This window comes from Myiozetetes cayanensis, unplaced genomic scaffold (assembly GCF_022539395.1).
Source record: "Myiozetetes cayanensis isolate MyiCay16 unplaced genomic scaffold, myiCay2020 scf5-8, whole genome shotgun sequence".
Taxonomy (NCBI): domain Eukaryota; kingdom Metazoa; phylum Chordata; class Aves; order Passeriformes; family Tyrannidae; genus Myiozetetes; species Myiozetetes cayanensis.
The window spans coordinates 90,954,384-90,980,926 of record NW_026087742.1 but is presented as its reverse complement, the minus strand read 5'-3'; the positions used below and the strand labels follow the sequence as shown (position 1 = coordinate 90,980,926).

Here is a 26,543-nt window from a genome sequence, read left to right as displayed (position 1 = left end):
AGCTATGGCACCTATTTAGGGTATCTGCAGTTCTTCCAGGATGACATCACCTGCAAATGAGCATTGTGACTATGTAAATCTGAAATTCATTCTGTGCAAGGGCAGCCCTACAGTGATACTAAATTCTGAGACGACTACAGAAAATGGAGGTAGTAATGAGCCTTCTTTTACCCAGACTCCCTTAGGGAAGGAGGGCCAAGTCAGAGTTTTCTCATGTTTGTGAGCATCACCACCATTCTCACAGGCCCAGATATCATCTCTAATTTTTCTTATCCAACTTTTCCGAAGTTGCATCCCGCTGTTCCTAAACTATGTGACCTATTAATTAAATATATCACTGCTATATCAGCTACAGATAGCCAATTCTAGTCCCAGATGGGAGGACCTGTAGAGGTAGCCCCCATGCACAGCAGGAATCCCACACCAGTGGAAGTCACTTCCCAGTGGTGTGAGCTATGCCAGATGACAAGGCAGATACTTGGGCTCCTTCTGGATGCTGTGAAATGGCCTAACATGGACTTAGCCTCCTTGTCCCTCTTTCCCCCCAGAGATGCTGGTTTTCACTGCTTTTAATGTGCATAATGTGCCTCAATGTGCTGCTGGTTTATGGAAGCGCTGCTGCATGGTTTTCAGTGTCTGGAGGACACACTGCTTGGACCTCCAGGGGAGGCAGGGCCACCTCAAAAATTTTCCTGTCTTCTTGGCCCACAAATAATTAAGATGCATGAGGCAGGCTGTTTAGTTATTTATTTATAGGTTCTTTGGGGACACTTATCATGGGCAGCAGAGTGGCAACAGCCCGATATGCTAACGGGCAGCAGTGCAACCCTATCCCGCTGGCTAGCCTGTCCCAGAGAAACCTCTGCAGTGGATACCCCTGTGTCCTGGAGCAGAGGAGAGCTGACGTGCCATGGTGAAGGGAGAGGAGCTGGCACCCTCCTCCAGCCCACTCTGCACCTTCCTGCACCAGCAAAGTCCTGCCTTTCCACTCTGTTGGGGTCCAGAGGCTACTGAGTAGTGTTGGATGGCAGCATTTGCTAAAAGCACGTGGGTGCAGGACTCTTTGGTTTACTGTCTCTGGTGTGGAGAGAAGGCCCTGTCTCTTGACTCTGAATTACGTGTTAAATATCCAGTCACCAATTTACACACTCTGGCAACCTGAAGGACTAGATGTCGCAGGGTCAGTGGAATGGGCAGGAGGAGACAGCACTATGGAGACTTTGTCAAAAGACAGAAGAAAGATTGAGAAACACTGTCCAACTTGCAAAAGCTGTCAGAGATTGATGGATTGCTCTGCCTCACTCTGGGTATACTCTGGGGAAATGGCCACGAGCTGGAGTGTGCAAGGTGCTGCATCCTGTAGGCCCCCTCATCCCTGGGCATCCCATCACTACCTGGCTCTGCATGGTGTTTGGTCTAATGACCTGCCCCTAGATAGGGAAAGCAACCGGGAGCAGATCTGCCTCCTCAAACTCACACACAGGCCTTTAGAGTGTTTTCAGGGGAACGATGGCCAACGCGCTGCTCACCTCAACAGCTGCAGAAATGGTGCTTTATAGGTTCAGCCTTTGGGAACCACCTTTTAAAAGAGATTCTTTTATTGATCTCTGAAACTCAACTTGGTCCTGCCTAGGTTGGATACAAGTTAAAGTGGGAACAGTTATGAATGCTCTAAAGTTTTTTTTTGTGGTTATTTTTTTTCTAAAGGAAGAAGAAAAGCTGAAGTACTAGAGAAAATCCTACCTTATGAAAAACATGTTCTCTCTTCTCTATTGCTGAATTTATTACAAGTGTGCTAGAGGCATCCTAAACTAGAAGGAATGTTTTCAGAAAGTCTTGGTATTCTCTTAAATCAAAAGCTACTGACACAGTTGCTCCTTTTGGTTTAGCATATCTCCAAAGCAAACAAGAAAGCATCTTGCGAAGCTGCCAAGAGAAAACATGCTAAAACAACAGCGTGAGAAGTAGCTCATAGTACAGAAAACCTTTTCATATGGATATTGTCATGCACAGGGATCACCTGCTCCTGCTTCTGCCACATCCCAGTGTTGATTCCGCAATGGCTTACTTGGAAAAAGGCGTAGGAAAGTGCTTGTGTATTTTTAGCTATCTTTTTAAAATGCAGTTCAGCAGCTGGAGAAAGATAGGAGAAACCAACACCACGGAGGCAATCACACACGGTGGACATCAGAAAGTGCCACGCAGACCTCAGTTTCTGAACTTCTGAGGTAAAACGTGAGGTTAAACACCAGGAACAAATTCTGAGCACACTTCTTCTGTGTCATTTCACTGAGGATTCCAGATTTGTTCCCATGCTGCTGTGCGGGCATCAAGGTCTACTGTTTACTTTTTCTGTGGTATGTGAATTTTAACCCAATCATAGTTTGTTGGTTTTCTTAAAAAATGAAAAAATGAAAGAAAAAGAAAAAAGGAAAAGACGAAAAAGGAAAAAAAAAAGCAGAAGGGGAAAAAGAAATAAAAAAGACAAAAGGGAAAGGGAAAGGGAAAGAAAATACAATGAAAAAGAAAAAACAATGAATAATAAAAAGACAAAAGATAAAAGAAAAAAGAAGAAAAAAAAGAAGAAAGAAAAAAAGAAGAAAGAAAAAAGGAAAAAGAAAAGTTGAAAAAGAAGTTGGTGAAGGGAGGGGAAATAAGGAAAGGCAAGGAAAGGGGAAAAAGGAGAAAAGGTAATAAAGGGAAAAGGGAAAAAAAAGGAAGAAGGAAAGAAGAAAAAGGTAAAGCAGTTGTAACATTTCTTCCTGGGTTTTTTGTGGTGCTCAGACTTGTGAAATGTATCACAGCCTGACTGTTGACCTATTACAACTGCTTGAAGACCTCAGCCAAAAATTCTGATACTGATACAGCAACATATAATCTGTTCAATCTAAAAATAAAGACTGATACTTAGAAAATAGTGCAAGATTAATTTATTTACAAATATTTCAGCCAGTTATATTTTAGAAAAACTTATGTTTTGAAGAAGAATAAAAGAATAAAAGTCTAATTCAGCAATTTTAGACACACTGATCAGAAATTTTAAACACACCAATGCTTTGCTGTTCCTTGGAGGTATTTTTAGTGTTGGCTTTTCCTTTTCTGGAAGCTTCTAATGTAACAATACCTTGCACCACAGTGCTGATACAGGGATCAGTGATTCATTAAAAGCTAATCCATGAGACATTAAGTTTACAAGTGTCACAGACACATTAGATTTGAGAACAAGGAGGGACAACAGTGGTGAAAGGATTGTCAAATATACAGAGAATATCCCCATAAGTGTATAATACCATTAGTTTTGCAGGAAAGCATTAGTTCTGAAAATTAATTTTGTATGTGTAATTACTTGTCACAGCTCTTTAGGAAGTGGTATTATAGCAAGTTAGACTGAAATCAGTCAAAAGACGTTTTATTTACTTTTTGCCATTTGAGGTTAAGCAGCACTCCTTATATTCAGAAATCCCTACATCTGTAAAAAACCCACAAATACCATACATATCCAATCAGTCTAATAATTCTAATCAGTCTAATAATTCAGGTATTTTCACTTACACGTGATGTGCACAGAGCCCTTCAGACTAACTCTTGGCTAATTACTTCACTATGAATGTCAGTCAGTTACCTACAGGGTTTGATATAGAAAGTCTTTATAGAAAGAGAAAATGGCAGAAGCCGCTTTACTTTTCCTCCATGGATAGTCGGTAAAGATTCTCGCCCAAGTACTCCAGCCTCTCCCTTTGTTCCATGTCCTGGTACAAGCCTTTGGGGACCTTGCTCAGGCCATAAACCAGGCCATACAGGCAGCCAGCGATGGACCCAGTAGCCGCGCTCTCTCCTGCAGGTTTAAGCACAATTGCAAGGGTCTCTTGGTGTCACCTTCACATATACAACTAAAATACTGTGGTGCACAGAGAAGGAAATACTCCACGTGATGGAGTAGGGGGGGTGGAGGGGGAGGGACATGTTTGGTCAGTCCAAAAAGCTGGCAGCACCACGTGTCCTGCCTCTGGCAGTACAGGTGAGGATGCCTAGGGAAGAGAGTGATGCCAAGGCAAGCTTGTGGAGATGCCATTATGGTGTGCACTCCTGGGCTAGGAGCTGTCTTGTTTTCTGGAAAATCTACCACAACACAGCAGCTGTCACAAGCAGCTAAACATTGGCAGGAAAAAAGGAGGGAACAGTAGCTGCAGGGGTTTCTGCTATACAACAAAGGTCCTGGACTGGAGGGTGTCCCTTCCCTCCTCACAACACAGCATGGTGCTGCATATGCTTTAAAACATCCAGCCTTGGTGAGTAGCACTGATGCTCCGTGCATGCCATGCTCTGCAGTGAGGCACTGTGAGCTCCCACACTCCATCGGGGCAGGGGAGCAACCCAGAGCCCCTGCAAAGGGTCCACACCAGGCAGGGAGGAAACAGGTGTTTGGGGGCTGGGGTCCTACCCCCCCCAGCTATGCTGGCCCTCCTGAAAGCCCACAAAATGCATCTGACAGTGAGAAAGTTATCTCTTGCACAAGAAAGTTATCTCTCGTAAAGCTGTAAAGGTACTGCCCTGTGTGCCTCTAAGAAGTGCTCGATTTTGCCTGCCTGGCACTTGCTTGGCTGCTGTGTTATTTTTCTCCCTTTCTTGGTTTTACTAGATGCAGCTAAAAGATTGCTTTGCCAAAGGTGCTTGTGTTTTGGCAGGAGAAGATGTCAGTCCTTTAGTAAGCCACACTGGATTTACTACTCATGAGATGCAGATGGAGCAACATTTGAAAAGTGCCATAAACAGCTTGTGTGGCAACTGCCTCCACAGAGATGGGGTTTAGAGGATAAAACCAGAGGTGAGGATGTAACAGACAACAAGGCAGATTGGCCAGCGGAGGCAGCTGACAGCCAGGAGTGCTTTATCCCACCCCTGGTGAGGGAGCAGGGAGTGGGAGACACAGGGGACCCTCACCTCCGTGGAACATGGAGCGGTTGCAGAGCTCTGTCCAGTCCCCGCCGCAGCCCAGCAGGGCATCGTACGCGATCATGGGGGCGTCGTGGCCTCGCCTTCCCCCTCGGCCCTCCGAGCTCCACCGCCTGTACGTCTGTGGGAGAGACAGCACTGTCAGGGTAGGGCACTGGAAACGGGGGCACAGGGCGCTTGGCCACACCAGGGTGCTGTCTCCCCTGCTTAGTGGGAATAGCCCATGGGGCAGGGAAAGGGCATAGGCAGCTGTGCTGCCGGCACCGCCGCCTGTGGCATGGGATGGGCTGGTACAGCGGCAGCCGCAGCCTTGGTGATGCCTGAGATGAAGGTATAAACCTGCACTCCAGCTTAATGCACAGAGTTCTTGGCGGGCAGAGAAGCAGGTTTGATTTAAGCAAGCCAAGAATGCCGAAAAGCAGATCAAGACAGATTTCAGGTTCCCATCCTAGAAATTCCTTATCATTTAAAAAATTAAGGTTGGTAAGGACTTACTTTGTCAGTCCTTTTCCTGCTTCTGGGAAATATTCTCATCTTCTCTTATTGCACGTTTACAAATCTTTTCATTAGCTAAGTTTTCATGTGAGGTGAAAAAGTTCTGATTCAGTAATTTTTTAGGGGCTTAATTTCAGACTATGTTCATTCAAGCCCCCTTCTTTGTCTTTTTCTTGCAAGCCTTTTTTCTCCTCTTCTACAAGCATTTGTTGAACAAAAGGGAAAATAATTTGCAAATGTAAGAAATATTTCTTCTCCAGAAGAAGAAAGAAGAAAAAGAACTCCAAACCCACAGTGAGGTTTGCAAAGGAAAATTGGATTGTCTCTGGAGGAGGTACCTCCAAAACTCTATTTTTCCTGCCCCAAATCCCCAAATTAACTCAACACTGACAAATTTATGATTAAAGAACACCTTCCTATTAAGAAACGGCCAGCTTTTTCTCCAGAAATTTAAGTTATATTATGTGAAGTGCAATTGTTGCTGCTTGGCTGGCTCTTGGCTTCTGCAACAGGTGTGAAGGGTTTGCATTTCTCTCTATTCACTTTCACCTCAGCCATTTCATACTTGGTTGTGGTTTATCTGCACACACTCTAATATGGCAGAGCTGGACTACAGCTTCACTCTGCTGCTTTCTTTTTCTTTTACAATTCAGAGAGTATTTATGCCTTCATGCTGTTCTCACCCACACACAAATTTCCAGCCTTGTTGATGCAGTTTGGACACTGGTGGAGCAGCACTGACTCCAGTGCAATACTACCAAAAGCAAGGGGGCTCAGAGTGGAGGTGCTATTCTGGGTGCCCAGCCAGGCAGCTCAAGTGTCGCTCCATTTAGTCCTGCAGGTCGCTGATGTTCTGCACACATCTGATGTCGTCTTGCTGAAACGACTCTACACTAGGGATAATTGTCCTCCTTACTTCACCTGGGGGGACTTAACTGCACCAAGGCAGCACTTCTCAAACATTTTCCTTCTCCTTTCAACTGCAGCACCTTTGTACTGCCCTGTGCTGTGCACCAGCCCAGTTTCCCTCGGGTGGGCCGGCAAGGACTTCGTACTTGGATGGGGTGTCAATATGCACTCTCTCATGCTGAAGGCACTGAGCTGCTGCCAAGCCCGGGAGGTAATTCACACATCTCCTCCTTGCTGTCAACCCCTGCCGCCAGTAATTACAGCTGCCTCTGACTTTCTCACCCTTCAGGATCTGACCTGCTGCTGGCTAGCACTCCCTTTCTATTCCTTTTCTTCTTCTCTAAGTCCTCTCGCAGTGTTGGTTTAATCAGCTCCACCTTAAGAGAACAGGGTCCTCAGAGTCTAATTAGCATGGATGACTTTGTTTTGTTCCTCCCTCATTTTGCTCACATTGAGTCCAGGACAGGAAGCAAACCAGGAGAGTGTTTTGTTTGCAGAAGCAAAGCTTATCCCAAGTGTGGAGCAATGTCTGCCTATTCAGTGAGTACCTAACATCTTCCAAATGCAAGCCACTGAAAAATGATTTATTCTACATTGGCCTATCTTGTATTTATACATTCAAGAAGGAGTAATTTATCTTTCATCCTCATTTCTCTTGTTATCTCCAAATTTAAGCTGTATACCAGCTTATACAGAATATGGTCTTTTCTGCTGAGTATTTTGGGGTGTGATTTCTTTTAGGAAGGGACATTGTCTTTGCAACATGCTCAGATCAATCCAAGCTACGTTTGAGGGCTTCACTTTTGCATACTTCCGACATTGTGCCTGCAGAAAGGTGCACCTGGCCAAGCAGGAACATGCATATGGTGACCTGTGGGCAAGAGTGGTGCCACATGTCAGTGCTTTATTAATTAAATGTGTAAAGGCAAGGGGCTATACTCCCAGACTCAAGGGGAGAGTTTGTCTGGAGACCCCTCCTGGGAAAAAGGCTGGCAGAAGCATTACCTTCTCATTTATTCCTTCCATAGTTATTAACACGCAAATGAAGTGTCTCGACTTCTGCCAGGCTATGATCTCCAGCTGGCGGTGGAGTCTGAGGGTCAAGCAACGTTTTTCCTTTCTTGTTTGTTCATCAAAATAAATAGCTCAATAGGCCAAAATAGTTGGGCTAGGGAAATGATGGTAAATTTTGCTTCTGTGTTAGGAATTCATGCGGTTCTTTCTTGAAATGATAATGGTGAAATAATGATTGGTTTAATCTCTCCTAAAGCTCTGCTAAGACTCCAGTAGTATTGGAAAGAATAAAAAAAAATAGTAGCAAATTCATGGCACTGAATTAGTAAAATAAACCTGGAAGAGATCCAATTCTTTATGTTTAGAGTGAGCAATTTCTTATTATCCACAGTCAATCTGACTTCCATTGGCACATTTTGCTTCATAGATAATGATCTAAAAATACACAAAGCGACTTCTCAGAATAGAATTATGCTTTAATAGTCTGGAAAAAAAGGATTGATTTATGGGAAAAGGTGACAAGAACCACATACTTATTGCTTAGCTGCTAAGTGGAGAGCTTTGGGAGGTGCCAGCACGTATCAGATAGCTGTAAACACCAGGGAAGAAGACACATTATTTCTCTCGAGTTAAGAAGGTATAAGCAGAAGTCATGAGGCAAAGGAAAGATCATGTACACTATAAAATAGTATCTCATGGGTATGGGGAAACACCATCTCTCAAGACACTTAAAACTCGCTTGGGCACAGCCTGTGTTGGCAGAGAATCACTTAGGACGTCTGTCTTCTGCTCAGAGCACCACAAAATGATAGAATGCTTTGGATTGGAAGGGGCCTTAAAGACCACTGAGTTCCATTCCCCCTGCCATGGGCAGCGACACTCTCCACTAGACATAACCAAATGCAGCTTCTCATACCTGGGGGGATTTCTGTGGGGCTTTGGGCACAGTTCCATAAGGCTTTAATGAGAGCCCCAGGCAAGACATTTACTTTTTCCACCCTCAGATAGCCATAGCTTATGTTTTGTACATGCTCTGGGCACCAGATCATTGACTTTGCCTCTCTGTTTGCAGCAACCTCAAGACTGGTGGCAACTGCTTTTTAAAAATGATTTATTTATTACGTTAAGATAGGAGTTGTTTTTCTTTCTTGAAATTTCAGGAAAAAAATAAAAGCTTTCTGACTACTCTGGCACTGGAATCAGTTGAAAAATAGGGTGTGTCTCTGTTAAAACACCTCAGAGTCTTCCCAAGAGCTTTTGGAAGTTGCAATTACCTTTTCTCTCTCCTCTGCGTCATAGTTGTCTGGAAAGACAGGTTGATTCTGATTTTCCTCATTGATTTGTCTCTCCTCCAAATAAAACTGCCACTTGGCTTCGAAGTAAAACCAGTGCTCCTGATATTCTGAAGGCAAAAGAAATTTAATGATGCAGTATATCTCTATAACATTTTCAGTTCTACATTAATAAAGTATTGACTGACATGAAAACCCAAGTATTTTACAATAGAGTTCTGCATATGTACTAAGTATTCATTTTAACATGGAGTGGGACATCTACTTGGAAACAGAGGATGTGAATTAAGAAAATACTTTCAGAATTTTTTGTTATTTTAATGGTATATTAAAATTACATTAAGATATATCAAGATGAAATTTTAAGAGAATTTACTGAAGAGCACTCCAAGGAAAAGATAAGAGAGAAAAAAATCAACTCTGTGCAAAGGTTTTTGTTCCTTTATTATGATTAAAGAATATCTAAAAATGCTTCCATGCCCTAAATACAAATTGCCACCTACCTCAGTTATCAGTTTTTAATAAATAAAATAAATTCTCCAGTATTCCTGTTCTATTTTCACAATATTTCTTGTGTGATCTTTCACGAAAAGGCAGTAAGGAAAGGCCAGATTTTCCATTTGCATATATTATAATGCATATCAAATGTAGTAAACAAATAAATAACACACACATCTGCTATCTGTGCTCACAGGAATAAGCCTTTTTTAATAATGTCTTTCTCCGTTTTTTCTGTCACTTTAGGAAGTGATCTCTAATCATGCTTAACATTCCGTGTATAAATAATCTTATTAAATTTAGTTTATTTGCAAGCCAGTGCTCTGGTTCACCCTTTTTATAAAGGCTTAAAAAGGCTCCTAATTCAGTCACACTGAGCTGTCAAGCACATAACATGCACCTGCCTTCAAAACTGAGGCTTGTAGGAAACTCTGCTTGGCAAACTGATGAGAGTAAGGAGTTAGAAAACATGAGATGGACTGGAATGCTAAGTATGAAAAGGCAAACTAGCAATTCGGTATGAGACTATTGATGTAAAATAAAATCAAGCATTCCCGCTTTTTCCCTCTCTCCTGCTTGGCCACTCAGTGGTGTGCTGCAAGTGGCTGAGGAACATACACACAACCAAACCATTCCTCTGAAGGATGTCATCTGATTTTGCTTCTTTTCCTAAAATGCCATACAGGTGACCCTCTTTGGTAATTATGACATTTAAAGTAGGGTTTTTTATAAAAAAAAATCTAAGCAGCTCTGTAGACCTGATACTTTCAGAAGGTTGCCAGTGCCCCAGCCCCAGACAGTGATGAGCCTTCAGCCATGTGCTTGATACTCCTGGGAATGCCCAGCTGCCCTTTTTCTGAGTACATGACCCAGTCTGGCCTGATGACAAGGAAATCATTCACCAGCTCTAAGAAAGGGGAGGTGTTTAGAAAAACAGAGCAAAAGTGCACTCAGAGCCATCAGGCCAAGGAGAGCATCTAGACGAAAACAAAGCAAATGTTGTTAGTTGAAGTAAACTATCGACACCCACTCTAGCAGCTCATTAGAGCTGGTTTTAGAAATGCGGGTGACCTGACAGGTTTTTTTCCCTTTTCCTTCCCCCCCTGCCCCACCATTTCCCCCACAACCATAAATGCCTCAAAAGTGAATGTTTTCTATGTTTAATAAGCAAGGAAGTGTGATTGTCCCACAGGCTCAGAAACAGAGGTATTGAGCAGTTGCAGGAGATTTTGGCTGTGTGGACCTGTAGCATGGTCAGAAATCCCATGCCATTAACCCTAGCAAGGCTTTGCACCATCCCTTGAGCCAAGACAACATGACGGTCACACTCAGGTCCATGGAACTATCTGGCAAGTAATCGCAATTGGATATCAGAGAGGGGTGTTGAGTCGAACTCTCTGTGACATGGGTAACAAACACAGTGTTTGTTATCCTTGGGGGTAATACAGCTAAAATAGCATTTTCTAAAACTGGAGGACTGTGTTTGGCAGGATTTCTTTGCAGCACATCTCACCAGCCAAGGAGCTTAACATTAATGCAGGACACTTCTCCTGATACCAAAATAGGACGAAGCTCAACAATACAGGCACTAGCCTCAGGAGTCCAACACGCATACCTCCACGCCAAGGGGTCCTGCTTGGGTGGAGTGACAGGGGCCTGCTGCAAAGCCACTCAGAGAGACACTCACTCACATTAATCCTGCACCTGCTCCTCATAGGTCTCTGCTAAAAAAATCCTGGTGTGCAATGAGGCACAGATGAAAATGCAGGGTGTTTCAGGAAGGCTTCCTGGTGCTCCTTTCAGACTATAAAGCAACAGCTTTCCTTCATGGGTAAATTTTACTTTCTGAGTGATCTTGAGTAAAGATTTCTATTGAATTCAATCTTTCTCAACAGCTGTCCCTTAATATCTTTCTTCAGTGTTTCAATGTAATGATACTCGTCTGTTCATGGCAAGTCTCACTGTTTCAAACACATCACTCTGGGGTAAGAGTGGACTCAAATACCTTAGCCCCAGAGTCCACATGCATTAGTAGCAAAAATAAAGTAGTAATATCAAATTCAGTAGTTATGTGACACTCAGCTGTTTTAAAACAAGGATACAACAGGCTGTGTCTTAAATATTTGTCAGAAAAGAAACAAGTAAAATCTGAATTTGAGGTCAAACGCTAACTCTTGGTCAGGAGGCATCTGTAGGTGAAATTTTTCTGGCAAGATGAGGAGAGTCAGTGGTTTTTCTTATGGAAAATATTGGACTGAACTCATTGATAGAAGGGATATGAATAATTCATATGTCAGCAGTCAGTTTGCCTCATTACCTGCTGAATATAATCACCTTCCTCCCCCCACCCAGCAATTTCAGAAGACTTCCTGAAAACAAAACTGGGCAGTAGGGCATTGTCATTGCTATTTCTCTTTGTATTTTTGCCACCAATATACCAGGCAGAAGAAGGTGGCACCACCTATGAAGGGCTTACTTCTGTGAGCAGAGAAAGCAGGACAACCTGGGGAGAGAGCAGAAGGGGAAAGCAGCAAGATGGAAAGACTAGGGAGTGATGTTTCTTCAGTGCCTTCCTAGCTAAACACAGTTTTGAGAAAATAATCTTTTTTGATTCAGACTCCTTACCTGCCATGTGACGAATGGTCTTCTTGCAGTATTCTTCAGCCATCGGCACAACCTTCATCATCTCTCTTCCCCACTGCACAAGCGGTTTCCCTTGTATTGCGTATGCCACAAAGAGAGCTGTGCATAGGGACCCTAGAAAACCTGGAATTCACAAATAACAAGGATTACTAATGTGCAGTCTGGGCTGGTACCATCCTTACCTTGTTCCTCATAAAATCATCAGTGGAATGCCTCATGGTTGTCAGGTAGACTGGTGAATGTACATAACTGATCTCCGCCTGTTTGCAGTCTGACCCGTGGCACGTCGAGATCAGTGGTGACTGCTGGTTTATGACTTATCTTATACAGAAGGGAGCTTGTGTTCTCTGTGGTGTAACGTGACAAATTGAGGTAGGGGTCAAAAATAAACATCTCCTACCAATGTGATGCTGAAAATCTAATTGAAGTCACATGAAATAATTGACTTGCACAAAGTGATACAATTACAAGCTATATCATCTTGCTTACAGAAAGATCCAGCCTAAGAGCAGTGGTTATTAGATCTAACACTATTTCTGGCTCATTTTACTCTAAGGGGACAAGCCCATGTCCCCTTAGAGAAAAGAAGCAATTGTCCAAAAAAGACATACTGTCTGCCTCCTTAGTTAAGTCTTCTACTTTGGTTACAAATATTGTAATATTGTAAATATTACAACAGTTGTAACTGTTGATGGGCATGCAACACTTCCATGACATCAGAAACAGAGGGGCTCATTTCTCATATTTGCTTGTACTCTTGACATTCTGTTAAAGGCAACAAAACCAACCCAGTGCAGCATGCCAAAGAAGTTCAAGAAAACAACTCAGTCATTTAAATAAATCCCAGGTGAGCAAAGTGTTGATGTGTGTGCTTCTCCAGGGGTATGGGTCCAAAAGCATTCACTCATGCATAGAGGTAAGCATGAACTTTGTGTGTTTCACTGAAGGTAAAAACACATTCTTTTAGGAGGTTACAAGTCCAGATGAGATTATTACCAATTCTCTCTGCCAGAAGACCTGCAATACTAGGTCAGGCTCAAGACACATCTAAATAGAATCCAATAGGTGCTTTCATAAAGATTAAAAGCCCAGGTAGAGCCAGCTCAAAGGGTCTTGGAAAGACATCATCTAGCTCAGATGCCACAAAGACCCTTGAGTGCCATATTCGCCATTAGGGTGGCAGCAGAGGGTTTAGAGGGTGAATCAAAGGACTAGCAGGGGGCAGTGGAATAAGTCAGTGCAGAGGGTGGTAGAGACTGGAGTGTGTCCTGAAGGTTTTCAGGGGGCTGGCAGTCTCCTCCTGCCCACTCCCAAGGCTGCCTGTCCCCCTGCTGCTGCTGCCTTGCTCATCCTAGTCATGTCAGCCCTCACATAGCCTGCTGTCCCTCACTGGGGAAGAAAGTAAGCCCTGGCCAAGGTTTCTGGCTCTGCAAGTAATGGCAGTACAGAGTGAGCCTAAATTGGTTTGGCTTCTCCATTCCCCAGAGCTCCTAGGCTAGCTTAGGGACAATTTTAATTATACAGCTTGATTGCTTTTGACAGTGGCAGCTCTTCTCCTCCACTTGGCCTGGCCCCCTTTGAACCCAGGCATGTCTGTAGACCTTGCAGCTGCCTGTAGCACTGAGGTCCGAGTGCTGACTATGCACAACATGGGGAAGTCTTTCCTTTGTTTGCTTGTTTCAGTCCTGACTGACACGTCAGTTGGGTTTTCTCAGTCTTTGAGTTATGATGATCACAACTGACATTTCATTGGCACCTTTCAGGGTGGTAGTGAGGTACATGGTGGCCCTTCCACTGCTCTCCTCCCTGCCTCCCCACTTTTCCCAGCTGAAGAGTCCTTCTGGATATAATTTCTCCTTGTATGGAAGGTTCCTGATCACTTGAATCCTCTATGCTGCCTTTTTCTGGGTCTTATAAGCCCTTTCTGAGGTGAGAGACCCAGACTGCAAGCAGCCTTACTGCTGCTAATACACCGTGGACTTTACACACCAGCCAAATGATATTTTCTCATTTGTTTTGAATCTTTTTCCTTTAATTTTATGCCATCCTGATGGCTTTTCTGACTGCTTCATAGCACGGAGCGTGTTGAACATGTCACTATTCATTATGGTTTTATTTATTGCTCTCTAAAACAGACAAAATGAATACATGCTTACATAGCATAAAATTATCAAAATGACAGACCTGAATATTCAAAACAACATTAAATCTACTTATTTATGTTTTGTTGAGAAAATGTTTCAGATTGTATCTTAAAATACGTGGAGTTAGATTTTTTTTGGCTTCCTACATTTACCTACAGTGATTGGATATGACAAAACCTGCCAAGAGAAAAATGTTATTATCCCCTGAACCATAAACTTGCACGATAACAGTGAGCCATCTAGATATACATGAATCCTAAAATTCAATCAGGGCAAGTAACATGAATATGCTTTGGGCAAGGCAGGTTGTGTTTAGTTACTTGGATTTCAGGAGAGAAAACAACTATGCCTGCGAATGCTCTCTGCATAATATACAAGCAAATATATAAGCCTATATAAGTAATACGTACATCTTATATTATGCAAGCAAAATTCAAACTGAGGCATTGCAGTTTGCAAAGCAGAAACAGTTTAACCAGGTGAATTCACAGGAGCCACATTAGTCCCTGCAGAATTGAAAAGCCACCTCAGGGATGTCAGGGTGCTGACAGGTCATTAGATAATACCTGTGGGATGGTTATGAGTCATTCGTCCACATTCAATGCTCACTTCAATAAGGGATTCCAGCCTTTCCGGCTTCCAGTATCGCATTCCTAAACACATGGCTTTTGTGGATGCTCCAAATCCAGAACCTAAAGTAAAAAAATAATGCCAAGCACTTAAAAGAGGCAGATGTTACACAATATGTTGATAAAATGTGAAACAAGCACACTTTATTAATTCAACTCATATGTGTAAAAGGAACTCAGGGAACGGGAAATTGCCATGCAAAATGAGTTACAAGTTTTGAAATTTTCTTGTGAGGAATTTTGCTCCTACACAGTCATTCAGGTTTTACAGGTAAATTCCAATATTCTCAAGTGCTACAAAGAGCATAGTGGGTTCAGAAAGCAGTGTGCTCTCTTGGTCACAGCACTTGTTTGATTCAAACCCTCATCTCATCTCTACCCATTCTTCACTGACACTGCTGTTTTGCTTGCTCCAGGTTTCAGCACTAGAAACAGAAGTTTGAGAAACAGATACGTTTTTCCTACACCCTTATTTTAGTAGCTGTAAGCACATGATTAAAACACTTTATAGGAGCATCACAGTTCATATTATAATTTTCATGCATATTTCCTCCTAGAGAGCCTCACCAGTTTCTGCTACGTACAAAAATAATGTGTCCAAAAAGAAACTAAAGACTACAGAGCCAAATCCTACAAAGTTAGACAGTGTTAGAACTGAAGTTTCCCATGTGACCTGAAATTAGTGCTTGTGTGCACACTCGCTATACTACAGCCTGCACTTACTGAGTTTAGTTTTGGGAATGTCTGCCTCGTGCAGCACAGAATTTATTTATCGAATAACTAATTCAGAATTTCTTTTAATTCTCAGCACTGAGTGCATGATCCCAGGTGTTCACCTTTTAAATGCTTAATTGAACGGAGAGTTATATTTACTAATGAGTTTCTCTGCAGTACTTATCACAGTAATATCAGGATCCCACAGAAGTTTTAATGAGCTTATCTTCACAAGGCACCAGTGAGGTGATTATCTCGTCTTTGCAGCTGGTGAGCCAATGCCCAAAAAAGCATTAACTCATTGCAGGCACCCATTCTGAGATGGTTAGGCTTCAACTTTTCAAAGTACTTGGCATTTTTCAGCACTGTCTTTGCTCAGTCACACTTCCCAGTGACCTTGGGAATAGCTGAGAGCAACCAGCATTTCTCCACTTGGTCCCTGGAAGATAAGGGGAATATTTATGCCACCTAATTTTAGCCTATGTGGAACCTGCATTAGGAGCACAGTCTCCCTATGTTTCCCAGATAGGCAGCATGGAGAAAGACTGTATGTCCATTGGTGTGTACAATGCCAGAGTGAATTGAAGCAGCAGGTGCCAAGGAACCAGGGTCAGGGCTTTCAGTCTCTTTTCTGGAGAAGAGCCCTCAGCTGCTCCCATGGGCTGTGCCTGCTGCGGGTGCAAAGCATCAGGGCCTCTCTTGGAACACTGCTTGCCATTTACTTTTATCCCAAGTGTCTTCAGTTCCAGTGCCCTAAGATTGTGAGTGTGATCCAAGTGTCGTAGTGGAGGTGGCAGGAAGATCTACTTCAAGTCAAACTGAAGCCTGAGCCAAGCTAACATAAGCCACCCACTGGCATTTCCAGGTGCAATATCTGAATTTCCCTCTTAAGAAAAGAGCTCTTCTCCCCTCAGAGCAGCTCTCTTGAGTGAGCACCCTGGCTAGGTGATCTATTTAGGTTAGCTGAAGAAAGCTCTTCCTCCTCAGAGTCTAATGTGCAAATTCTGTCTGCAGTAACTCTTCAAAAAAAGGCCAAACATCTGATAAAGGTGACATGAAAGGCTTTTCAGAATACCATCTTATTCTCTGCAGGCTCAGAGCCTGATTCCTTATCCCTGCTACCCTTTCAAGCCTTTCTGGGACCCTCTCCAGAACACCTTTGGCCACTGCTCCTGGTGAAAAAGCTGGATACTTGTCCTGCAAATGGTGTGTTTGTTGCTTCTCACATATGCTGCAGCTGTAGTATCTGGTTATTAAGGAGCCAGGAGCAGATAAAACTGTCTGTCTATCCCATAGATCACACAGAACCTCAAGGAAAAGTCCAGAAAGAAATCCAGTCTTCCAGGGTACCAGTTGTCTTAACTGGGAGAAAATATCTTCTCCTGACTGCAAGACCAAACCCTTAATTAAATCATCCACTGCCATACAGCAGCAAATGAGAGTCTTCTTCACTATGCAAACCCAAATCCTACAAATGACAGAATCCATTATGTTTATTCAAGAAAGGGGGTTGTGCTACACAAAGCTGCTAATTAAATAACATCTCTCTGTGTATCCAAAGTGGAGGATGTACTACAAAGTGGATCTGCCTGCTGGTCTGAAGTAGCTTGTCTTTGCAACTTCATTGTGTTTCTCTAGTCTACGAAGTTACATTAAAACCTTCTGCAGAATTAGACAAGCAAACTCAGTAACAAAAAATTCGGTCACATGAAGTAACAGTAAAGCCGGACAGGGCTTCAGGTGATTAGCAGCTCTCAGCTCCCGTGTCTCAGCATCTACCATTTGAATCAAAGGGACACTGAGACTAGTCCAAGCAACAGGAGAGACACGTGTAAGAACATAAGGACTGTCCTCCATGATCAGACTAAAGGTCAACCCAACTTACCATGTCTGACAGTGGCCGATGAAGAGGATACTCAAGAAAGAGTAAAAGAAAAGTACTATTACCCCTTGTACTAACTAAGCTGCTGACAATTTGTCTCCCTGATCCAGGCAGCTGGCTATTCATCTTTCTGCTTAATAACCCTTGAAGGATTTCCCTTGGTTGAACAGCTCTTTTTTGAACTCATGTGAACTGTAGCATCTGCAAATTGGCATTGGAAAATAGTTATGCAGCCTAATTAGGTGTTGTGTGAAGAAGTCCTTCCTTTGGCTTGCTTCGAGCTCATGGCTTCCTAGTTTCACTTGAAGTCCCTAGATGCTGTCCTGGAGGAGACAGTGAGGTTTTTGTTTTTCCTGTTCATGTTTCCAGTTATTTATGACTTTACAGCTCTCTACCATAATGTCTCAGACATCACAGCCCTTGGAAGCAGTTTTTTTACCAATCCAACCATCTTTCCTCATATCCTTTCTAGTTGTCTTTCATCCTTGTGGCAGAAGGGAGGGGTCAGATCATATACAATAATCAAGAAACAGTGGATATGGATTTATACAGTGGTGCAAACATATTTTGTGTTTTGTTGTCTGTTCCTTTCATGGTCATTTCTAATAGTCTAATTGTTTTCTGGCTCTTACGCAGCACTGAAATGATGTTCTTGTAGAACTATTATAGCTCCATGATCCCTTCCCTGAGTGGTATCTGAATAAAACCTGCATCTATGTATATTAAATTAGGATTTCCCACTCTCCCATGTATGACTTCTCACTTATCTGCATTGTATTTGGTTCTGCTGCTGTGCCACACAGTTGTGCATCACTGAGCATCTTTTACAACTCTGCATCGTGTTGTCTTTGACTTTGTTGACCTGCTATGCACTTGCATTTCCAGACAGTTTGTGGACATGTTGAACAATAGAGGTCACAAAAGATGTGCTGACACCTCTTATTAATTCATTTTCATTGATGCACTATATTATTCTCTTTTAGTATGTAATACTTCACTGTGCTTTTCTTCACTCTACATCTGTAGAATAACAAAGATTAGGGTAATGGCTGCTAAGCCCTGAAGACAATGTGTTTTTTGTGACTACAGACCATTCTGCATGAGAACTTAGAACCTGGTACCTTTATCTCCTGTGCATCTGCAGCTTTTTCTCTTCATTTTCTCCCCCTCAACTTTCTGCATTTAACTCACACTTTTCCCTCATGCTCCTCTGCCTGTGCCAACAGCAAAAGGGCACTGTTCCCAAGTGCTTCTTGGAAGCCCAGCAGCTACAAACAAAGGCCTCAGCCTGAAATTCACGATACAGGTGAATCTGTTAGGCTTCAGGTTCAAGCTATTTGACCGGCTATTTGTTGTAAATTATAAACAAGCTCATAAAATGGAAGGTATTAGACAGTCTTGGGCAGGTCTTCAGGTGGTCACAGGAATCTCAGCAGCCTCTAACATAACCCAGGTACCTCTGCAACCAATGTGGCAATGAGCGTGACATGAGGTGGCAAAGAGACACACCGGGCAGTTTGACTTAGGAATTCAGTTTGCTGACAACTTCTGCAAGAATTTGAGCAGAGAAGCATCATATAAGCAATGCAAAATTACCTAAGCTAAGATTTCACTGGTCCATGAAGGCTGGCACATAAATTATTGCTAGAAGCAAGATAAGATAGAATGACCACAGCAAATTAGCCTTTTGGTTCCAGCTCATCCAAAATATAATCTGACTGCTGGGCATTCAATGCCTGTGGCATGGTTTTGCCTCAAGAAGAATTTTGTGAAAATTTGATTAAAAGTTAATTATGTCCATAACAGCACCAGGTCCCATAGTAGACAGAACATCTCCCACTCAGTCACTGGTTCTTTTGCTCTCAGGGTGAAAAAAAAGACTTCTTGAGATGTTCAGGATGCAGGATGCTTATTTATCAGACCAGGTGGAGAAGGAGGTCTTTAGCTCTCAGGTCTCAAGGCAGGAATTAATTTTAGATCCTTCTAGCCCAGAGTACCCCCAAAATCAGATAATTCATCACGGACAGCTGTGGAGGAAGAAGGCTAAAAGAAGGGATGTAGCTCCAATACAGCAATGGGTCAGGGAACAGCCATACTCAACTGCTTATGAGCAATGTTGAGAGCTACTTGGGGCCAGGTGCAACTCCCACAATTATTTTGACCAAATTTTATCCACTGGCAATCAGAAAACATGTGACAACTCCCAAAGGGGCACTTTCTCAAATCCGACCAGTCGGTAGCAGGGTGGGCAGAATACACCCATTTTGCTTCCCAGCAGCTGTTGTGAGGAGCGGGGGACGAGTGAGAAATGCTTTTTGTGTCAGAGAAAACTGACTGCAGAGACACAGAAATAGCCATGGCGTTGTGCCACCGGATCTTTGCCTCGGTGTTGCATCAATGTGCAGTTCTGTTGAGCGAGGCCGCTATGTACCACAGTGGCAGAGTGTCACACCAACACAGCACAACATCCTGGTGAGCTGCCATTGTTTCATGGCTGCCTGGGTCTACATCCTCTGTTGGTGTGGTGTCTCTACAGGCTTTCAAGATTAATTGCACTGGATGCATATGTGTTGTGCATACTTGTTATTTAACTTGAAGTGGAAATTTTATTCGTTGTAAAAGTAAATTATCATAAAGAGAGAGAAAGAGAGGGTCAGGGGTAGGTAGACCAGGTTAGGAGTCTTAGGGATTATCAACAAAACAGTGATAGTTGTTAGCAGGGGCATCCAACTGGAGAAAAGTCTCTGCTTTCCTTCCAGTAAACATGTTGGTGCTTAGAGCAATTTACAGGCTCGGCATTTTGTTTCAGATCTGGTATCACTGAAAATCCAAGTCTACAAATGTTTAAATGAAAAACGGCAGAAAATATTTCTTAAAATAACTATTAAACTCAAGGACAAAGATCTGGACCCTGAGGCACAGAGCCAAGGACAAAGTCTCTTTAAATAGATGTTAAAGAGGGAGGGGTTCGTTTAAGAGAGGACACGGTGCCCTACAGAAGGAATTCTTGGCAGATCTCTTGCCATCCTCAGGCAAACATGGAAACGTTTCAGGGGTAGTGGCCTTTGATGTCAGGGGGGAAAAGGAAACAATTTCCATATAGCCACAAACACTGAGAGCATGCATTATTCTAGCCAGGACCTATAAAAGGAAAGCGGTACCGTACCCTTTTCATTGAACGGCGTGTGCCAGGCGAGAAGGTAGTTGTCTGGTTTTAATTCCCTGCAGCCTTCGATGGTGGCGGGGTCTGGCCGCCTGCCCGAGAGTTTGTCAAGAGCATCCACGTACCGTTTTACCAGCTCCCGGTACAGGTCTTCTAAACACCAGTAATCTGCTCAGGGGAGGGAAGAGAAGGTTGCTGTGTTAAGGCAGAAGAGTAAGAGACCATGGAAAACATGCAAGTAAGCTCACTATACATTTAAGAAATATTTCTGTTTCCACTTCCAATACACCAAGTCATATTTCTGGTGCCACCATCAACACATTCTTACACACCATGGGAGTGGGCTGGAGGGAGAATGATCTTAACTCTCAGTTCTCATCTTTCCCTCAGTACCTTTCTACTTTTACTTCCTTCAACTGGAAATGTGAAGGCATTCTGTTAATCAACAGTAGCTGCTCAGGGCCCATATTTAAGCTCTGTGGTGTGAAGTCATTACAGAGGTGTCCAGCTGTCAGGTGAGAGCATGGCTGCCATGGGGACTGGGAGAAGCCAGCTGTGCCTGGCTCGGCCCCTGCCTTTGCAGGTGTGAATCAAATCTAAAAATGAACCCCTTTTTTTTTTTTTTTAAATTACCACATTACAGAATTACTTTAAGGGGTATGTATAACTCAACACAAAAACAAATTAGTGACCTTCTTTTTTTAATATATATTTTAAAGGTATTTTGTTTAAAATTTGTAGGTCTTTCATGCAGGGATGCCAAGATCTTAGTTCAGTACAGTATCAAGAACAGTGAGCTTTTATAAAAGATGTTATAAAGATCAGTAAAAGTAGTAAATCCCTAAAGTCTGTAGCATTTCCAGCAGATAAATTTCTCTCTGTAATAAGTTTACTAATAATATCTGTTAATAGATTATTTTTCCAAGCCCTACAGTTTTGCCTAGGGAGGAACATACACTGTTAAACATATACTGTTTCTTCAGTATAGTTGCTTCTCTTGGCTGGTGTTGTGTATTGTTGGGCTTGAAGAGTCCTGCCTTTAGCTCTTGTCGAAGAAAACCTTCCACTACCATCTATTACAGCTGTGTAGTCAGTGGGAACAAGGGATTTATCCACTTTTGTATTATCTGTGTACTTAGAGAAACTCCATTTAATACTCTCTTTGATGCACAGATTGAATAATACAGCAGGGGAAGCTCTAAAAATATCTTTATTTTGTCAGAGATGGTGAATTCTTGAAATCCACAGAAGCAGTTTAAGTTAAGAGAAAGTTTGGAATCCCAGAAGCCAGAGACACTCTGAAGTTACCAGTTATGCAGACAGTCAAATAAAGAAGATACAGGGAAGAACAAAGATTCCCCTCCTTTCACATAAAGTAATACCCTACCAGTTACACTGGCTGTCCCACATACAATCCTAAAGAAACAAGACACTTTCAAGCTGCCAGCTCTTTCCAGATTTAGGAGTCATGTGTCGCAGTTTATCCAGATGGGAGCCAGGAGCACGATTTACTGCCTGGCGGTTCCTACAGAAACCTTGTCCCCAGAGCCATTCTCCCTGTAGTCCAGCACCTCTGGGCTGCTCAAGCCCACCATGGTTTCCACACCTGGAGGCTGCTGTCTCAGCTGTCAATCGGACAGGTCCTTTCTTTAGAAATTAATGATTTTTTTATAACCCATGTCTAAGTCAGAGAGGAAAAGACTTTCCTTGCTGCAGAGATAGTTCCCCTGGATTTGATGATGCTGTTCTTGTTCCTCCCTTATGGGACAGATTCCTGCTGGAAGTGAATGTTTTGTTTATCCTTCACTGTTAGATCAGCCTTTCAGTCTGTGCACATGGTGGATTTAGGGATCACCAGCTCAGTCTGCAGCAGCATCCACAGTCCCAGCCGTTTCTGGCCATGACACTTCTGGGATGTCCTCCTTGCAGTCAGCAAGGTGCTGGCCAAAATCCCCTCTCCAGGTGAGAACTACCTTTGTCTTAACACAAGCAACCACCCCATGATTGGCTGCTGCCACAGGCTGGGATCCCCTGAGGGGAGTGCCCTAATAATGGGATAACATGGTGAGCCTAAACCCTGGGCATGTTGGTCCCAGCCTGCAAGCATCCTGCAATTGGCTGCAGCTATGCAGCCAGGGGATGCAGTGGCCAGCAGGCAGCCAGCCAGGCAAACAGGATGTGCATGGAGCAGGGCAGCGAGGGACAGAAATATTTTTATGGCCTTTTTTTTTTTTCGTTGGTAATGTTCCAGACACCCAGTATATTCTTTAAAATCTCAGTCTCCATAGCAGTGAGGGCTGACTCCCCACTGCATGAGGAATGCAGGTCTCCAGGGCTGGTGGCAGCTGCTTTCAGCCTCACAGACCCACATTCACCTTCTTTAGCTTCGCTCTGTTGTCGTGGTTGATTTGGCACACAGGCTGGGACACGAGCAGGAGCCTTTTTGTATCCCCCCTGCCAGGAGGAGACACTGCTGCAGGCAGGAGTGGTTCTTGTTTTCCTTGTGGGACACAGAGAGAAAGACTCATTTTCTCCTGTTCGCTGTTACTGTGAAATGAATAGAATTCCCTACTCCATCTTGCTGTTTTCTCTCCAGACCATGAAAACACCTTTTTAAAATGCTTGATCAGGTCAAAGAAATGAGAGCGTAGGATAAGCACAGCCAATGGAAATTATAGCTGAAACTTTTTTTCTTTAGAGCCACAGTCCTCCTGCTATATTTAATTAAGTTATTTATTATTTTACTGTTAGTCTAAATGGCTTGATTACACAGAAGTTATGGTTTTAGAGAGTTCAATAAGCAAGAAACATATGATACGTATTTAATCATACCCTATATTCAGAAATATGCTAGTCATCTTTTTTCTTGATGGGCTGACATCTTGCCCTTATCTTTAGTGTATTAGCTATCCCTTAAACCATTGGTTAACTAATAGCCAAGTATGAAGGGCCCAACACACTCTTCAACTGATCTCTACGTACTAAATTTAGAGCACATTGGAAGCAGGCAGATAAAGCAGTGAAACAGGAGCACCAGGGAAATTTCATTGATGTGAATAATACTTAACAACATTGTGAGCTTCTGTTACTAGGAGTTATGCAGTCTTACGAGTTTTCAGAGAAATTAGAAATATTTTTACAGAGATTAAAAAAAAATATTAATTCTGAAGAGGGAAAATGCTGCTGAGACATCACTGTCTTCTGGTGTACTTTCTAAAATCTTGACAGTTTCAGAAAGTTCTAGTTTGGCGGGTAATGAGTCCTTATAAATACTGTCATATCTTAAAAAGGCTATACCTTAAGAAAAAACAAATGCTCTCTCTCAAACCATTGGGATTTTAGAAGGCACAGCTTACTAACTTCCACAATTCTGACAGACTTTATTATAAGCATAGTATGCTAGAATACTTTTTGGACTAAAGACATGGAACTGTCCTTATAAAGCAAATAATACTTTTCCTGGCCTTGCTGGTACAATCCTTTGTCTAAGGGGCAGCAGAAAGGAGACAGCGCTAGTGCTTTTAGCCTGAGAGCAGTACTACGGTAACTCTATCCAACCTGTAGTTCTGGACACAAACATGTTAAAAATGCACTTAGAAGAGTTCTTATCTTTTACAGATAAATCTCTAGTAGCTATATTATTCCCTGATGTATTCCAGCATACAGAAAATACACTTAGCAATTATTTTTGTTATGCTGCACATGTGGTATTTTAGTCTTTAAGCTTTAACTAACTGTATATACTCAGAGAAAATAAAGGGAGAGCACCTCCACTACAGAAATCAAGACTTACCAGTTTGTGTGATGGTCACAGGATTGTGCTCATGGAGGAGCCAAACTAATGCACATTATCATTCACATAAGCAGCATTTCTGACATGATTTCTCATGACTCCCCCAGCAATCAGGCTTATTCTAAGAAATGCAGCACCTTGACAGTTCTGTTCTTCTCCAGACTGTGCTCGCTAGTCCCGTCGTACCTACCTGTGATGACAGCCTCAGCTGTAGCCATGTGCATGAGCGTGTTGTCACTTACTGGCCACTTGTCGGAAGAGAGCACCAGGTTCTCAAGCCCTCCAATTTCCTTCAGCTCCTGCTGGATTTTTGCACCTAAGGCATTGTTTTCTCTGGAGAAATTGCGATAACCGAGAGCATCCCCTACCCCAGCCAGCACGAGCGCAGCCTTAAATTTATCCATCCCTGAGACACTTCCCACTTTCCTTCTGCCCAAGACAGCCACCGAATCTTGATCTTCCTTTGTTCCTTTGCCTTCGACTCAGCTCCCCTGACACTTTATATCAACCATTGTGTCACACCAAGAGCGCTCTCTATAAGGCAAGGACTTCCTTTTCTGGCTCTGCAGATGCCATCTCTTGTCTGGGACCTGACGGAGAGGAAATATTTCATAACCCAGGGATTTTGCAGGGGCTTTGTTTAATGAAACTATAAGAGCAGACCTGCAAAAGCCTCAATTCTGCAACCCAGCATAAAGCAAGCCAGGAGATCCTTAGCCCTACCCAGCACAAGTAACTCTACACCCAGAAAAACAGATGCCTCCACAGGGGTGCTTATTTATTCAATAACCTGTAAATTAGTATTTTTTCTCCTGCCCATTTCTTATATGCTGAAGTCAACCTCCCTCTCAGGGACCAGTCAGAAGGAAAGCCTGTTATAAAAGCAATTTTTTCAGAATCTGTACACACTAGAATGATGGATTAAGCAGTAAGAAATCTAGTCAAATGCAGATGACCTCTCCCATTTCTAATTGTGCTCTATGGTGATATTTTGTTAACAGCTTTCTTATTCTGTTCCACCTAGTACAAGCATGTTCTGCTAATTTACTGCACCCCTGGATAAACATTGACCAAAACACCAACTTCAATTTCATGCCTTACTCCCTGGCAAAGAGTGACTTTTTCCTAAAGCCGAGCTCAGATGCAGCCCACACTTGGACTATGGAAGGAAACTATTTTGAAAGATGTATTTAAATGGCATCCTGTGAGTGTAAGCAACTCCTAAAGACTCAAACATTACTACTACTTTACAGACAGAAATACAAATGTAAATATAACATTAGGTAAATAAACAGAAAGCTTTGATTGACTTGACTGTACTTTTGATAAAGGATACCTGGGAAAAGGTCTTTGCTTTTCTTTGATCTTTTTCAGAGACCAATAATGATTGCTATTTAGATGGAAAAGGCCAGCAGTGTAAAGCATGTGTCCTCCTAGCACCCAAAGCAATAAGCAGTTAATCATAGTCTGAGTTACCGACATGTGAAGAAATATCACTGTACGTAATGCAGTTTTGGGACACAGAGAAGCACTGCTATGCCTGTTCCACATTATAGGAAATAAAGTGCCCAAATGGTGAAAGTAGCCTCTGTTAGTACACACTTGTTTTAGAAATGGGGACTTGGTTAACACAAGAGCTGAGTATTAAGAAAAGGACACTGAGAGTGTTTTCACTGCTAGAAAACAACATCTCTGCCCTGAAAAAGAAAAAAAGAAAAAAAGGCAATTATGCCTTAGAATACCAGGGGCATCATGTAGGAACTAGAGAATACGCAGAGCCAAATTTCCTACAGCGGGGCCATAGCCAGCCTGCTCTAGAGCTGGCTTGCCACAAACAGTGAGGATGCCAGCCCCTCACCCCTGCCTGGCTGTGGGAATAAGCATCATCTCCTACAACCAGGGCATTTATGCAACGTAGAGGTAATCTTAGAGTCACCCCTGCACTGCTAGTTATCTCAGGTTCCACATGTCTGAAAGCAAACACTCAAGATGGAAAACTAAGGCCAGGACAGCTTAGAAAAACACACCAGGCAGAAGCACTGACATTGATTTCTCTGTTACAGGTCCATCCACCCTTCTGTGGCACCCACCTGTTCTCTATTCCTGCATAGCATCACGACTTGGAGGCACGTGGGAATTTGAGCTTGCAAAGCGAGGACGGGGGAAATCACCTGCTGAGGCACTGTGGTGAGCTAGTAAGGGCCTCATCAGATGGAAGGTTCCTTCCTGAAAATGGGCAAAGCTATTCTTAGTTTTCCATTTATCTTTTCCTTCTGAATGTGGCTGGCAGTTGCAATGCCCTTTTGCCTCCCGTGGACTTTACCCTGTTGTACACACAGTTGGCTGCTCATAACACAGCTCAAATTAGGAATAAAATCTTTGGCTTCAGAAATAAGGGTATAATAAAAACCCAG

At 42.9% G+C, this 26,543-nt stretch overlaps 1 protein-coding gene across 1 annotated transcript; it reads right to left on the bottom strand.

Annotated features, from left to right (window-relative positions):
- Positions 1–3,677: 3,677 nt before the first annotated feature.
- Positions 3,678–24,533, bottom strand: ADPRHL1 (ADP-ribosylhydrolase like 1). Its single transcript, XM_050333254.1, has 7 exons — positions 24,320–24,533; positions 20,340–20,504; positions 14,515–14,640; positions 11,787–11,927; positions 8,646–8,773; positions 4,942–5,074; positions 3,678–3,835 (listed from the first exon to the last, which is right to left on the bottom strand). The coding sequence occupies exons 1-7, from the start codon at positions 24,531–24,533 to the stop codon at positions 3,678–3,680; spliced, it is 1,065 nt and encodes a 354-aa protein (XP_050189211.1).
- Positions 24,534–26,543: the final 2,010 nt, after the last annotated feature.

Bases quoted from the DNA above. Each gene is read 5' to 3' on its own strand.
- ADPRHL1 (XM_050333254.1), bottom strand. From the start codon at position 24,533: ATGGATAAATTTAAGGCTGCGCTCGTGCTGGCTGGGGTAGGGGATGCT. The intron at 14,641-20,339 runs GTACGGTACCGC...TTTTTACTTTAG, and splicing joins CACGCCGTTCAATGAAAAGG to GTTCTGGATTTGGAGCATCC. The intron at 3,836-4,941 runs GTGAGGGTCCCC...TTAAACCTGCAG, and splicing joins CCGCTCCATGTTCCACGGAG to GAGAGAGCGCGGCTACTGGG.